Genomic DNA, 15,307 nt, shown 5'->3' with positions numbered 1-15,307 from the left:
TAATGTGAAATATAAAACTTTATATATATTAAATTTGAAATTGAATCTACTGAAATGTTTGAGAAGGAAAAATAAATAAATAAAAAGATGATTTTGGTCATATTTTATAAAGTTAAAAGGCATTTTTTATTAAATGAAAATTACAAGAATATATAAAAAAATTAAAAAATATGGATGTATTTAACTAAAGTCAAAAATAAATTAAATGCCATGCATATATATATTTGTCACTTTGTTCTTCACACTCTCCTCGTTTTCTTCTCCCTTTTCAAGAATAAAAACCGTCATCTTTCTCCTTTCATCTTCATTTCGTTAGAACCAAGAAAAAAGTTTGAAACAAACCATAAAACCCAAATCCATCTTCTCCGATCATTCATTTTCATCTTCTCCGGTCCTGTAGCCTCTTCTCCGTTGCTAAATCCGTTACAGAAAGCGAAAAAATCCCTGTCCAGCTCTCAATTCATTTATCTAACTTAAACTCTTGATTTCAATTTCAACTTCAGTTCAGTTTCAATTTTTAACCTACCCTTAAATCCAGTTTGATCCTGAATTATTTCCATCTTCTGCCATGAATAGAAGAGGAGGTAGATCAGAAAGTAAACAGTGTTTAAATCACGTATCCAGTGATTTTGTTGGTAATACTAACGAGGAACGATCTGCATTGGTGGCTACATCTTTGTCAGGTAAAATTAGCAAAACTCGAGGAAATAGTTTAAATTTTGCTCATAGAAATGTTCACTCTAGAATGGTTAAAAGTAGGATTTCAAAAAAGAAGCTTGTTGCAGATGAAATTATTTTTATAAACAACGAGTCATATTCTGAGGCTTTAGTTGCGATAACGGCCGGATTTCCGTCTGACTCGTTAAAGGATGAAGAAATCGAAGCTGGAGTTGTTAGTGAAGATGGAGGGACAGAAGTGTACAACTATATTTTACTTAGGAATCACATTATCACGAAATGGCGTGGAAATGTGTCTATCTGGCTGACTAAGGATATGTTTGTTGATGTTATACCTGAACAATATAGTGGATTATTAGATTCTGCATATAACTACCTGTTATCATACGGGTACGTTAATTTTGGGGTGACATTGGCAATTAAGGACAAGATTCCAACTAGGCCAAGTAAGGGAAGAGTGATCGTTATCGGGGCAGGTCTTGCTGGGTTGGCGGCTGCAAGGCAACTGATGTTGTTTGGATTTGAGGTGATTGTTTTGGAGGGACGAAAGCGTGCAGGTGGAAGGGTGTATACAAAAAAGATGGAAGGAGGGAATAAAATAGCAGCCGCTGACTTAGGAGGGAGTGTTTTGACAAGTACATTAGGGAATCCGCTGGGTGTGTTGGCTCGACAATTGTCATATACACTTCATACGGTGAGAGACCGATGTCCACTCTATCATGCTGACGGAACGCCCGTAGACGAGTATTTGGATAAAAAAGTGGAGGTTGCTTATAATGAACTTTTGGAAAAGGCAAGCAAGGTCAGACAAGACTTATCTCCGATTATTTCTCTTGGAGAGGCATTGGAAACTTTGCGAAAGGATTCTAGTGTTGCGATGAATGATGAGGAGATGAACTTGTTTAACTGGCATTTGGCAAATTTGGAATATGCAAATGCAAGTTTGCTTTCAAAGCTTTCCTTAAGATTTTGGGACCAAGATGACCCCTATGACATGGGAGGGGATCACTGCTTCTTGCCCGGTGGAAATGGAAGATTAATTGATGCATTGGCCGAAAATGTGCCTATTAGTTTTGAAAAAACTGTGCATACCATTCGTTACGGTAGAGATAGAGTGAAGGTGATTACTGCGGGACAAGTATTTGAGGGAGATATGGTATTGTGCACGGTTCCTCTCGGAGTTCTAAAGCGTGGTTCTATCAGTTTCTTTCCAGAGTTGCCTCAACGAAAGCTGGATACAATAAGAAGATTGGGTTTTGGACTATTAAACAAAGTTGCATTGTTATTCCCGTATGTGTTTTGGGACTCCAACGTTGATACATTTGGTCATGTTGCTGATGATTCTAAGCATCGGGGGGAATTCTTTCTGTTCTACAATTATGCAACTGTTTCTGGTGGCCCTTTATTGTTAGCTCTAGTCGCAGGAAAAGCTGCACATAGATTTGAGAGAATGACTCCTACTGATGCAGTAACCAAAGTGCTTCAAATTTTAAAAGGTAAATTCCCAAGTTCGACATTACCTGTGCTTTCAATATACCAAAATAATATTTTTCTTTCTCTTGATTAGAATAGTATTTGGTGGCGGACTAACAAGTACAGAATAATAAACTCTGCGAGCAATAAAATAAGAATGTACATGCTCGAGAAGTGAATTCATGTTATCTTGGTCTAGAGTTAAGCCGTTGTAACAGTGTTAGTGTCATGCCCATTTCGTATTCATTGATTTCAGTCTGAAGCATGTATACATTGTCTTGTTTGAGAATTGAGATACTTAAGAATATGAAGTCGAGTTTTTTTTAAAAATGCATCGATTATATTAAATATGAAAGTTATGTTTCTTGTGGTCATGAAGCTAATGTATTGATGAGATTTGGGCGTTATTATCAGGTATATATGAACCACAAGGCATTAACGTCCCAAAGCCCATTCAAATTGTATTTACAAGCTGGGGTAGTGATCCGTTCAGCTATGGTTCCTACTCCAGTGTTGCTGTGGGTGCATCAGGAGACGACTACGACATTTTAGCAGAAACTGTGGGGGACGGAAGACTTTTCTTTGCTGGTGAGGCAACTACCAGGCACTATCCAGCAACGATGCATGGAGCATTTCTCACTGGACTTAGAGAAGCTGCAAAGATGGCCCATCACGCTAGTGTTAGAACATCGCATTTGCAGGCTGAGAAAAAATAATGAGATAAGGTATACTTCAGATCTTTTTAAAGGCATGTGTAATGTTTATTTAGACACTGACAACCAAGAACTTAAGTTGATACAAAATATAATGTTGTTTTTAAATAATTGACCGTTATACTGAATGGTGTAGAATTAACTTATCTCTTTCTACAAACATCTTATTTCTTCGTTCTATTTACTAATTGCTCATGTATGAATTAGTTTCTAGATATGCCCGAGTTATCTTATTATCTTGGGACATAGTTGTTCATTAACTCTATCATTTTTCTATATCGACATTGTTTGCATGATCATTTTATGCACTAAATGCTGAAATAAGATAACGGGACCAGACCAGACCACACAGGCTAAATGGAAGCAACGAGACCAATTAGTAGGAGAAACTTTACTTAATGTAATGTAATTATTGTGGGCTATAACGACAACAACAACAAATTTAGTGTAATCCCACATGTGAAGACCGAGGAGGGTAGAGTGTGTATAAGTCTTACCTTTACCTTGAGAAGCTAGAGAAGTTGTTTTTGATAGACCTTCAACGATATTTTATAATAATAGGTAGTAATAGTAATTTGAAGATAAAGAAAAACAAGAAGAATAATGCTAATACTCTGAGAATGGGGTCTATTCTATTCTTCGACCTCCATACTTACTATCAAGGACCACGTCCTCGGTGAGATGAGGCTATGCAATATCCCGCCTAGTCACATCACCCCGAATAATTCTTAGGCCAATCTCTACCCATCCTCAAGTCAACAATGACTAACCTTTCACACCTCATAACTGGGGCATGGCCGGTCCATCTCAACTTCACTTCCGCATCAATACTTCGAAATCAATTAAGCTTTTATATAATGAACAAGTGTGTAGAACTCAATACATTCTTGATTTTCAAAAATGTGTGTTCATTACAAATTGACAAGTATTTAAGAATAATATATGCAAGGGTATATGATTTTAAATATAAGTAGTTTTTCTCGAATAGCTAGGGTTAAAATGGACAATGATGAATTTGGGAGGAGATATTGTAACACAAGTTGTTGCTATAAAACTTATGAAAAGAATTTCACACTATTCATCTAGACAAAGTGATACTGTTGTTCAATTTTTTAATTTGTTTGATCTTCATTGATCAATCTTGCAATTTCATTTACTTTTTTAGAAAAAGGTGTAATAGTTATAATAACAACATACCTAGTGTAGTCAAGGTGGGTCTGTGGACGGTAGTGTCTAACGAGACCTACCCCTACTGGGGAGGTAGAAAGGAAATACCTCAGCACATGTATCGTGTAAATGCAAAACCAAAACAGCAAAATTACTATCAAGCGTTTGCCGAATTCTATGAGATGGTGTGTTGTCTCCTTCATCAAGCTACCTAAATAGGATAACCATTAATCATTCTCAATTTTTATACTTAGTAGATCAAACACATTTTAAGATAATATTAACGTGATTTTGTAAAAAATATTTACTTATTGGAAACACGGTACATGTGCTACGTGCATGCCCCGAGACTAAAAAATGGGAACATAAAGTAAGATATTGGAAGTCCAAAAAGCTCCACGAGAGTTGACTGACCATTTTACCCTTCCAAAACCAATACATTAATTTTCTTAGTTACTCTTTAGAGAAAGATATTTAAAATTTATATTGACCGATACACTCATATAGACCGCATTTATATGCAAAAGAGTTAACATTCATGTGCCGCACTAAATTTGAAAGTATGAAATGTTTCACTAATATAGACCACATTCATATGCCGCACTAAAAGCTAATTTGAATAGTCATTTCCTAAGGCTGTATTTACCTATTTGAGTTAGAAAGATATCACGTATTAACATTAACATCTTTTTGTTTAGCGCTAAAGGAAACTAGATATTGAACATCTAGTCCGATTTTATTTCCTGGTTTAAAGCTCTATAAGGATTATATGTAGACGAAGAATAACTGCACTACTATGCATGATTATACCTTTAGTTTATTACCTAGAAGAGTTAATCTTATAATGCAGGTTCATAGCCTCTTTTGTACTCCATGCTACTACTTTTAATTACTTGCACAGTCTAACTTTAACCGTAAATCAACAGTCAGCAAAAACTAAAAATATGAATACGATAATTGTCTGTGATACACGTATTACTAAATTTTGTAGATCTTCATTAAACGACAAAAAATCTCCCTTATTTGTATTTTCTTGTGATTTTGTTTTTGGTTTCGATCTGTTTTATTGTTTACTTTTAAATATTTACGTCATTTGTATCTGTAGCATATATTAGACTTGAGACTAACATTTCATATATTTTGTGCTCTTTTTTGTTTACAGTTTCAACTTCTTTACGGATCCCCAGAAAGGCTAATAAAGTTGGCAAAGGCAATGAAAGCACTTTATCTATTGGGAATATCAGAACTAATGTAATTGCGAGTTGCTTTAGCTCTACGCCTTTAGGCTTTGGCAAGTAAGAAATTGACCCTTCTACTGGTTTGTGGTAAGGGATCTCACTTCCTCCGAGTTTGAAATTCTTGTAATGGAAATATGGATCTATGCTTCCATTCCTGAGAAAACTTCTTGCCCGAGCTTGCCTTATCCAAAAATCCCACTTTTTTATATCCAAATGCTCATCCATTGGATTTCCATCAACTCGAAAACTAGAATCATCAGCAACATGACCAAATGTATCAATGTTGGAGTCCCAAAACACATACGGGAATAACAATGCAACTTTGTTTAATAGTCCAAAACCCAATCTTCTTATTGTATCCAGCTTTCGTTGAGGCAACTCTGGAAAGAACCTGATAGAACCACGCTTTAGAACTCCGAGAGGAACCGTGCACAATACCATATCTCCCTCAAATACTTGTCCTGCAGTAATTACCTTCACTCTATCTCTACCGTAACGAATGGTATGCACAGTTTTTTCAAAACTAATAGGCACATTTTCGGCCAATGCATCAATTAATCTTCCATTTCCACCGGGCAAGAAGCGGTGATCCCCTCCCATATCATAGGAGTCATCTTGGTCCCAAAATGCTAAGGAAAGCTTTGAAAGCAAACTTGCATTTGCATATTCTAGATTTGCCAAATGCCAGTTAAACAAGTTCATCTCCTCATCATTCATCGAAACACTAGAATCCTTTCGCAAAGTTTCTAATGCCTCTCCAAGAGAAAATAATCGGAGATATGTCTTGTCTGATCTTGCTTGCCTTTTCCAAAAGTTCATTATAAGCAACCTCCACTTTTTTATCCAAATACTCGTCTACGGGCATTCAGTCAGCATGATAGAGTGGACATTCGTCTCTCACCGTATGAAGTGTATATGACAATTGTCGAGCCAACACACCCAGCGGATTCCCTAATGTACCTGTCAAAACACTCCCTTCAAAGTCAGCGGCTGCTATTTTATTCCCTCCTTCCATCTTTTTTGTGTACACCCTTCCACCTGCACGCTTTTGTTCCTCCAAAACAATCACCTCAAATCCAAATAACATCAGTTGCCTTGCAGCCGCCAATCCAGCAAGACCTGCCCCGATAACGATCACTCTTCCCTTACTTGGCCTAGTTGGAATCTTGTCCTTAATTGCCAATGTCACCCCAAAATTAACATACGCGTACGATAACAAGTAGTTATTTGTAGAATCTAATAACCCACTATATCGTTCATGTATAATGTCAACAAACATATCCTTTGTCACCCAGATAGACACATTTTCACGTCATTTCGTGATAATGTGATTCCTAATTAAAATATAGTTATACACTTCTGTCCCGCCACCTTCACTAACAACTCCAGCTTTGATTTCTTCATCCTTTAACGAGTCAGACGGAAATCCGGCCGTTAACGCAACTAAAGCCTTAGAATATGACTCATTGTTTATACAAATAATTTCATCTGAAACAAGCTTCTTTTTTGAAATCCTACTTTTAACCATTTTAGACTGAACATTTCTATGAGCAAAATTAGAACTTTTTCCTCGAGTATAGCTAATTTTACCTGAGGAAGATGTAGCCACCAATGCAGATTGTTCCTCGTTAGTATTACCGACAAAATCATTGGATACGTGATTTAAACACTGTTTACTTTCTGATCTACCTCCTCTTCTATTCATCGCATGAGATGGAAATGATTCAGAATCAAACCGGATTTAGGGGTAGGGTTAGAATTTGGAACTGAACTGAAACTGGAAGTGAAATTTTTGGGTTTAAGTTAGGCAAATGGATTGGGAATCGGAGAGGAATTTTGTCGACTCAAATTCGAGCATTGGTGATAAGTTTTGTGTTGGTGTCACTGGCTCTACTTCTTCTATTGGCTGGTGGGAGCACTATCCATGCTTCAAATACTTCTGAAGATGGCACAGGTACATGTGCTTCGTCTCCCGGTGCAAATCATGGTGATTGGTAAAAGGCATTATGGTAGAAGCACAAACTTTATATTTCTTGGCTCTTCTACGGTAATTATCTATATGTCATTTATCTCTTTCCTCAATTAAATCTTACAGCTTTTAAGCTTCTGTATAATATCTGTTGTATGATTGTGTTCTAATAGCCCGTCTTAAAACCACCTAGATTTATGACGGTGTGATTACAGTTAACATAGATCTGATTATCGACCTTGATGTTGTGTCTTGCAGGTGATTGGAATCCGTTATAGGTGTCTATCAACTCTTTTGCTTATTGTGTGCAGGAACTGTATATTTGAGCAGCTCTTTCGTTATCTTAAGACGAAAGAATTATGTGCTGTATTATTGTGTGCTATTGTGCATGTATTGTCATGAGAAAGATTTCACTATTGCTAGCAGAGTAACAGGTGAAAAAGCGCCTTTTACATAAGTAAGCAATTTGAAATTTTTGATTTTTTTGATCTTTTCTGCATTGAATTGAATGTGTTGTAACACCTCCTTATCTACACTACTTACTTATTAGAGATCTTTTTGTCTCAGATGTACTCGAGCAGTTGCGTTAGGCCAAGTAGGTGTGCAGGTTCAGATTTTCTTTGTTTATTTCTGAGCATTTCTCAGATGATAAAAGCTTCAGTCCTCTGTTTGATTGCTTCCATATCAGGCGTCAACATTCTGCCTCAGCATAACATCTATCTTTGTTGATATCTTCAAAGGATCTTTATCCTCATTGTGTAAGTGAACTTGAAGTTTTACTCAGAATGATCGGTTGAACAAACATTTATGTTGCTGGGATCTTTAGCCTATCTGAAAGCATTAAACTATCACAGAACAACAGCTTGTCAAGTTCCTTCAATAGTTTTAAGGTCAAAATTCGCAGAGATGAATATATCGATGTTAATTTAGTACTATTAGCACCCGTGCTTTGTAAAATATAGTGAGATTTTTGTTACTGCTAAGTGACACAGATACAGTAAATAATTCTCACTGTTTGTGTTTGTGTATGTATGTGTTTTCATCGCTGAAGCTGGATTAACTGTATGTGTTTTGAAAGCAGAAGTTGGATGTATGTGGAAACTGTACCTAAGTAGTGTCGATTTTTCAGCGCCATTTCTTTGTCAACTAAGTTACTATTATTTGCCTGCAGTGAATGCTCACAAATCCATATTGCTCAAAATGTTCATGAGATTCAGGATTGAAACCAACAATAGTCGCAGAAGCTTCCACTCCTGCAAGAAGAGATCGATTGATGATGTGCTAATTCCTATTGAGTCTTGCCATATGTATGATCTTTCTGGCACGCGCATTAAGCATGAGACAGAACTCCAGCAGATGTAGAACTTTGCAGCCAAGCTGACAGTGCATTTAATTCTAAGGTTTGTCTTGTGCCGCTGGTTCTACAACTAATTACTGCTCTCTTTATGTTTTAGCTAGTCAATAGCAATAGTGATGTTTAGATTGTTATTTCTGTTCGTCACTTGAAGCAACTTATTTTAGTTTTTCACTTCCTGTTGCCTTGACGTAAGATGAGATATGGTTTCAGTTGTGGATTTGTACTTGAGACTATTTCGAGTTTTTCATCCCTCATATAAAATACAAAGTCTTCAACATTTGCAGGTTTGTTGTCCCAACCTGAAAAGGCTATATATCATTGGGCCTAACGGCATAAGTGCTCTATGGTCTCACCAACTGCCTATTTCCGCAAACTTCAAATGAGTGACAGTATCAGATTGTGGAAAATTGATGTCTCGATCAGTGACCAGAGCTTTCTGAATCATTTGTTCAACACTCTGAGTTGGGCAATGACGGAATTTTCAGTTTCTACCTATTTTGTACTAGTTATAGGTAGTATCTTGGTTTTTTGGGGTGCCGGTGTTGAATATCTTAACTGAGGGTGACTTTGGATAATGTCTTGCAAAGGTGAAATAGTAGTTTATGGGATTGCGGGAATCTTTTGTTGTTTTCTTTTCTGATGTGTATTGAAATGTTTATGTGCCTTTCCAGGTGTTGGAGTTTCAGCAGAGGAAATGCAGTGTCATATTTGATCTATCCTGCAATCTTGCAAGGATTTTAGAATTTTGTACCCATGAGATACCTCAAGCGTTTATCTCTGGGGCAGATACAAATTTGCAAAGGCTGACTGAAGTGATCGTCTTTATACTAAACCACTTAATTTCTGCAGCTGATCAAGAACTTTTTGAGTCGCGTAAGGTTCCTCAAGTATATGCCTGTGATGAGGCTAGACATTGTTCTCCCTGAAAGTGAAGAAAGTTGTCTAGTCGCGTAAGGTTCCTTTACTAGCTGTTCTACGTAGGTTAACATACACTGTGTTTGCGTTATAAAGATGTATAGAAGTCTGGAAATGTGACTTTCATTATATTGTTCATTGAGTGACTTAACTATTGAGGCTGCAGTCTTTGTTTTGCCTCTGTAATGTGAGGATCAGGGAACCCATTTCAACTAATAGAAGTTCAACACAATTGCTATATTGTAAGATTGAAGCTTCCTCTTTCCTTGTCCTTTGAACACGTATGATGATCTCTCATTTCTATGTTTCATGTTCTTCAGAGAACAGTAACGTTTCATCGTTGTTGACCTCTGGTGCAAGAGCTGTCATCTGCTGGTAATGTCGTGTCATCATTAGAACAGATTACAGATGGCTCATCATTCTTTGCTGGTTTAGGTTCTATGGCATCCATCTGAGGCCATTTGAATCCACACTCTTTCATTGACCTGACCATGACGATAGAATCTGCTGTGTGCAAAGTCACTTGACGAGATTTTCCCTCTGTTTTGCTAGTGAGATTGATGAGGTTGGGCACTGCAGTGTGTGTATGTTGTTGAACATAGAAAAGCCCCGCTGAGGGCTCGTTTGCAATGAACTTTATCATGTCCATCAACGACTCGGTTATCTCTACAAATCCATCCACTGTTGAAAACACATGCATTTTCTTGATCGCGAAAGGTTCTTCATCACTGGTAGTGCAAGAAAACAAATGCAGACAATTATAAGTTGGAACTTACAATAAACAAAGCTAATTAGTTTAAATATTGACACATATGCCATCATCTCCATGTTTCCAAACAATCGAGTTAAATACTACAACAACATATCTAGTGTAATATCACAAGAATCGAGGTAAATACATTATGTACGAAACCGTTTGCTCTATGTAACAGTATCAGGTAGTCCTTGTCATTTTTAAAGGCAACAGAATGCTAATCTAAGGTCACACATTGAAAACCTGCACCAAAATGAACTAAGTTTAGTATTTTAAGTGGAGAAGGATAGAGGGGCAAACCCTTCATACCCGAGCTTCGAGGGTTGTGATTGGTCCAAAGTGTCGTTTCTAGATGGATTTTCCGACCATTAAACATTTACCTGAAATAATTTATTCAGAACCTAAAATTCTAGATCCACAACCTATTTCTTGAAAAAAAAAACATCCTCAATTTCTCCAAAAATCCAAAATATTGAACAAAAGTTCAGAGAGTAAATGTAAATATTCATCAAAAAACAAGAACCCCATTTCTCAAAATCAAATCTTTAGCTCATTTTCACAATAACCAAAAAAATATCATAATCAAAATTTACCCTTTTCCCTAAACTCTACAATAAAGATACAGAGATCAATCTAGAAAAGAAAAATAATCAAATTTGGTAACCATCAGCTGATTTGAAGCTTTCTTCTGTATTTTGAATGGATTTTGAAAAAAAGATCAACTTTTTAGGAGAAAAAACAAAAATTACCCTAAAAATTATTTGTCATTTCACTAATACTAATATTATTGAATATTTTTATTATTTCTTTTTATTAACTCATTTATTATTGATGTATAAAATTGGTTATTTTGCAATTGTTTGTTACATAAAAAATTGACCCCTTCCCCCCCCCCCCCCCCCCAAAAAAAAGGACAGTAAACAGATAATGTTTTCAATTGTAAATAGTGTACTATTATTTGTATTAATAAGCAAAATAGATAAGAGGAAAAGGATAAGTGATGGCTTTTTCTTCTTCAATCAGCTTAAGCTATGGAAAGTTGTGTTCTGGATTTCACTATAATAAGCAACCAATTTTATCAAAATATTTCAAGAATTCACATTTGTCAGTTTTTTTATCTACCCAAAATGGACACCATTTGAAGCTCAAGGTACAATATCCCAGAGCATCTTTTGATACTGAAGGTTTGTTCTTGTTAAAATTTCACTTTTTTAATGTTAAAAATTTGATCTTTATTTGTTTCTTCATGTTTAAAAGTTCAAGATTGTTGCTTTATAAGACAAATGAATAATGGGGTTCTGCTCTTTTGTTGTCTTTACTTAGAATTCTTGTACTTCTGTAATTTGGTTAAAGTAGTAATCTTTATATGGTTCTTCATGTTTAAGATTTGATAAGATCCTCGGTCCTAGTAAACTTGAATTGTCTACAAGAATCTATGTTGTTTTACTCGCTCCATTTTAATTTGTTTGTCTGATTTCAAGTTGGCGCGGAGTTTAACATAGTTAAGAAGAGTCTTGGATTTTGTGGTATGTACTGAAATACTCTTTAATCTTGGTGTTGTTAAACGTGTCACGTGGAAAGTTAATTGTCAAAAAGTAAAGAGGTATTGTTTTTGAAACGGACAAAAGTAAGGCGAACAGATTGAAAGGGAGGGACTAACATGTTTTTATTATTCTTGATGATGTTTTGAAGCCACTGTTCATTTGAACCACTTTTGCCTATTAGGCATCTGATTTGTTTTTCATGCAATTTCTACTGATCAGTTTGTTATTCGCGGTGCCCCTCTTGCAGGCCTTCCCTCTGAGATCACTGAGGATTCTAAGTTTGTTTCTATAAATGCCGAAGACCCAAAATATGGTCCACCTGTAAGTTCTGGTTAGTTATTTTACAGTAGCATCAGTCATTATATTCCTATACTCATTTTGGTGTTCAATGTGGGAACTACTATGAAACAAAATTTTAGAGAACTCAAAATTACCGGCATTTCTGAAGGAGCAGAAATTTTCGAGATTTTGTGACTCATAAGATGTATTAGAAGTAACTCTTGGTCAGATTAAGAAGCTACGGCAAAGGGAATAAGGATATCATGTTTTAACGACTGCATACAATGTTGTATGAAAGTTAATACCAGATGATGGCGGTTTTTGGATGGCCTTCAAATGTTTTCTTTTCAAGCTAAAAGATTCTTGAAAGATTAGCACATGTTAGGTGTTTTGTCTGATATACTTTGCTAGATCGTTTTTATCTTAAATGAAAGCCTCAATGACCCCTTTTACAGGCTTTGTTGTTGCTGGGCTTCGAAGTGGACGAAGCAGCAAAGGTAATTTCTAGACTGATTACCTTTTACATGTTCATGTTTGACTGTGCTGAGAGTTTTGTGTGTTATAACGTTGCCATTGGTGAATTGGTGTGTCAGATGGTACTCGGAAAGAAACAAGAATCCTCTTAATGCTATATATCTTAGTATTAGGATAAGAAGGTAAAACAAATAGAATAACCATATCTGATAAATGGCAGTAATTTTGATGTTGGTAAAACATGCAGTGAAAAGGAATAATACATAGATAAACACCTTAACTTGGCCTCAACTCGTCATCATTGTGTCCGTTGAACACTCCAACGTACAAAATAATCATCTAGACACCTTCAAAATTTGTGTGTCATGCCAGTGTCGGTTGTCCACGAGACACAGAGGGGACGAATTGGGGTACCTAGATGTGAATTTTCAAAGTTGGAGTGTTTAGCTACGAGTTTAGCCCAAGTTAAGGTGTCTATGTATTAGTATGCTTAACTAAAACTGCATCCTCGGTATACATTTACATCGGTAACTGATCCCTCTATGTTTTTTTTGTTGCAGATACAACAGCTTTTGAAAGAGATGGATGGTGAGTTCCTCCAGGTAAATTTTACTAGACTTCTTCACCGCTAACGATTAGATAATATTATCTGAAGCCAGAGAGCCTGTATAAATTAACTATATGCTTTTTCTGTACTAAATGAGTAAATGTCATTTTCTTGAAGTTCCGTCTAATACAACATATGCTGCAGGTCATCTTTTGTACGGAAGACATGATTTCTCGCTCACTTTGGGAAGCAGTGAACACAAAACAGACCAATTTAGATGCTTCAAAGGTCAGATAACAGAACTATCTCTACACTTCTACACACACACGACTGTTGGTGCACCTACATTAGATCGAACATTTTTTTTTTCAGAGTCTGTTTAGTCCGCTGAGAGATTCGTAAGTCAGTAGAAAATGAAGAGAAACCTCTGGTGTTAGAGAACCCAGAGTATTGTCATATTAAAATGAAATGGTTACAATGGCCCTTTTTGTTTTAATAATATATGCTTATCCTCCGCGTCTTTTACACTTCTACTCAGTTAATTAAATGTTAATGAAGTGTCGTCTTAAGCATCGTGAAGTTGCTTGTCTAAACGACAAACTCATCGTAACTTACTCTAATGTGGAGGTATCATTATGCAGATTGCTAAACAGCTTCCGCGAATTTGCTTCCTGTCTGGCCTTACCGGAGAGGAGATGATGATGTTTCTTGACGCATTTGAAGAAAGTGGTAAATAACTTTTTCATATTCTGCATTCACAACCAAAAATCTTTTATCTTTTCGTCTGTGTTCATAGCCGAAGATCGTAAAATTAACGAAAAGATTATGTCTAAACAGAGAAAACTCAGTAAAGACAAAGAAATACAGGACTATCTTGAGATATTAGTAGGAAAAACAGATTTTTATAGAACTTTTATTAGTAAAACACATTAGTATTAGAATGTTCTCTTTGTTCACCAGAGACGGAGTCATGATTTGACGTTTATGGATTTGAGATTCTGTTCCGTTTATACACGTTCCTTACATTTCTTTAGACAAATACAGGATTTGGACCAAAGTTACATCGTTCTCTTTCGTGATCTTTTTTCCATATCAATGATAAACAAGGCATTAGACCGATACAATAACAACCGATTTCATTTCTATCATTTATGAACTTTTTTTTGAGTTCAATGTGGCCTGTGATATCGATGATCTTCTACATGGTCATACTCGTTGACCATTGTACTTTTGAAATTATGAGTTCAGAATTCAGTATTTTTCGAAAATTTTATGTTTTTTCACATATATATCTATATCTATGTTGTGTGTCGAAAATACTGGATTCAGTTGAACACATATATAACTATGTGCAGGACTTGAAGACCCCGTCTTTGCTGCTCTTGTTCCAAACAGCGCGGAGAAGCCATTAAAAGAATTAATCGATGAGATTATGGGAGATCATGAACTACTTGTAAGTTTAGTTCACTTCCTTTTGCCAATACATACTACAATTAAACATGCATTATCTACGAAATTTTGTCGTTTAGCTACAAAATTACGTTACTCGTGTCTAACTAATTCCGATTCGTTTGTTTTTTCTACAAGTATATATTATATCAACAGGTTTTTTTTCAGCATGGCTGACATTTTCTTTATATTTTTGCAGTCTGCCAAAAATTCAAGCTAGAGGGAAAAAAAATGTATTTTTGTTTTTTATAATTGGCACTGATTATAAATTTTGTTATTTAATTTTTTACACTATCAATATATATATATTTGGTTTATCTATTATACATTGTTGCCTATTTGAGAGTCCTAAATATGTAAGTATTAAAATAATTTAGTTTTATTCGAAATAGAATGTGGAATAACAATACATATATAGTAACAACGAATAATTATCAAAACACATTATTATTTCTTTTCATAAGATCGATCGAGCTCATACATTATTATTTTTATTATTGACTGTATGAATAATCCTGGCATAACTAGTTCATAATTAGTTTTGGGCTTCTCCGTTCCTATACATTCACAAGTGGTGTGTATCATTTCCAATTATTACCAAAAAAAAAGAAGTGAAAACCATATCACGTATCGTAAATTCAAATTAACCGAGGCTTCGTTATTATCAAACATTCAATAAAAGAAAAAGAAAAAGAGAGAGACTATGTTGTCAATATTGATATCCTTATATAAGGTCTATCGAGAAATAAT

The 15,307-nt window shown here is 35.6% G+C and overlaps 2 protein-coding genes, 1 long non-coding RNA gene and 1 pseudogene across 5 annotated transcripts; 2 read left to right on the top strand and 2 right to left on the bottom strand.

The window, feature by feature from the left end:
- Nucleotides 1-270: 270 nt before the first annotated feature.
- LOC101261714 (protein FLOWERING LOCUS D-like) lies at nucleotides 271-9,756 on the top strand. Of its 3 annotated transcripts, XM_069298634.1 has the most exons (9): nucleotides 271-2,174; nucleotides 2,566-2,876; nucleotides 5,194-7,316; nucleotides 7,497-7,695; nucleotides 7,806-7,833; nucleotides 7,927-7,996; nucleotides 8,410-8,638; nucleotides 8,880-9,182; nucleotides 9,267-9,756. In XM_069298634.1, exons 1-2 carry the CDS (start codon nucleotides 569-571, stop codon nucleotides 2,865-2,867), a joined length of 1,908 nt encoding a protein of 635 aa, XP_069154735.1. In that variant the 5' UTR covers nucleotides 271-568; the 3' UTR covers nucleotides 2,868-2,876; nucleotides 5,194-7,316; nucleotides 7,497-7,695; nucleotides 7,806-7,833; nucleotides 7,927-7,996; nucleotides 8,410-8,638; nucleotides 8,880-9,182; nucleotides 9,267-9,756. The 3 variants fall into 3 exon arrangements, with proteins under 3 accessions (XP_069154735.1, XP_069154734.1, XP_069154736.1); XM_069298633.1 differs by having other exon boundaries at nucleotides 7,806-7,996; XM_069298635.1 differs by lacking the exon at nucleotides 8,880-9,182 and having other exon boundaries at nucleotides 7,806-7,996.
- Nucleotides 5,108-6,974, bottom strand: LOC101262014 (protein FLOWERING LOCUS D-like; annotated as a pseudogene).
- On the bottom strand, nucleotides 9,618-11,016 carry LOC104647556 (uncharacterized). The gene is made up of 2 exons (XR_741629.4): nucleotides 10,410-11,016; nucleotides 9,618-10,238 (listed from the first exon to the last, which is right to left on the bottom strand). It is a non-coding gene; the product is annotated as an uncharacterized lncRNA (long non-coding RNA).
- A 201-nt stretch (nucleotides 11,017-11,217) lies between these two features.
- On the top strand, nucleotides 11,218-14,881 carry LOC101264329 (uncharacterized). Its single transcript, XM_004239657.5, has 8 exons — nucleotides 11,218-11,448; nucleotides 12,056-12,129; nucleotides 12,543-12,584; nucleotides 13,122-13,163; nucleotides 13,313-13,396; nucleotides 13,750-13,837; nucleotides 14,464-14,561; nucleotides 14,757-14,881. The coding sequence occupies exons 1-8, from the start codon at nucleotides 11,265-11,267 to the stop codon at nucleotides 14,775-14,777; spliced, it is 633 nt and encodes a 210-aa protein (XP_004239705.1). The 5' UTR covers nucleotides 11,218-11,264; the 3' UTR covers nucleotides 14,778-14,881.
- The last annotated feature ends 426 nt before the right edge of the window (nucleotides 14,882-15,307 follow it).

This window comes from Solanum lycopersicum, chromosome 5 (assembly GCF_036512215.1).
Source record: "Solanum lycopersicum chromosome 5, SLM_r2.1".
Classification (NCBI taxonomy): Eukaryota; Viridiplantae; Streptophyta; class Magnoliopsida; order Solanales; family Solanaceae; genus Solanum; species Solanum lycopersicum.
This window is presented reverse-complemented; position numbering and strand designations above follow the sequence as displayed.

Excerpts from the sequence above, each read along its gene's own strand:
- LOC101261714 (XM_069298634.1), top strand. The coding sequence starts at position 569 with ATGAATAGAAGAGGAGGTAGATCAGAAAGTAAACAGTGTTTAAATCAC. Across the intron at positions 2,175-2,565 it reads AGTGCTTCAAATTTTAAAAG|GTATATATGAACCACAAGGC; the intron begins GTAAATTCCCAA and ends CGTTATTATCAG.
- LOC101264329 (XM_004239657.5), top strand. The coding sequence starts at position 11,265 with ATGGCTTTTTCTTCTTCAATCAGCTTAAGCTATGGAAAGTTGTGTTCT. Across the intron at positions 13,397-13,749 it reads CCAATTTAGATGCTTCAAAG|ATTGCTAAACAGCTTCCGCG; the intron begins GTCAGATAACAG and ends ATCATTATGCAG. Across the intron at positions 14,562-14,756 it reads TGGGAGATCATGAACTACTT|TCTGCCAAAAATTCAAGCTA; the intron begins GTAAGTTTAGTT and ends ATATTTTTGCAG.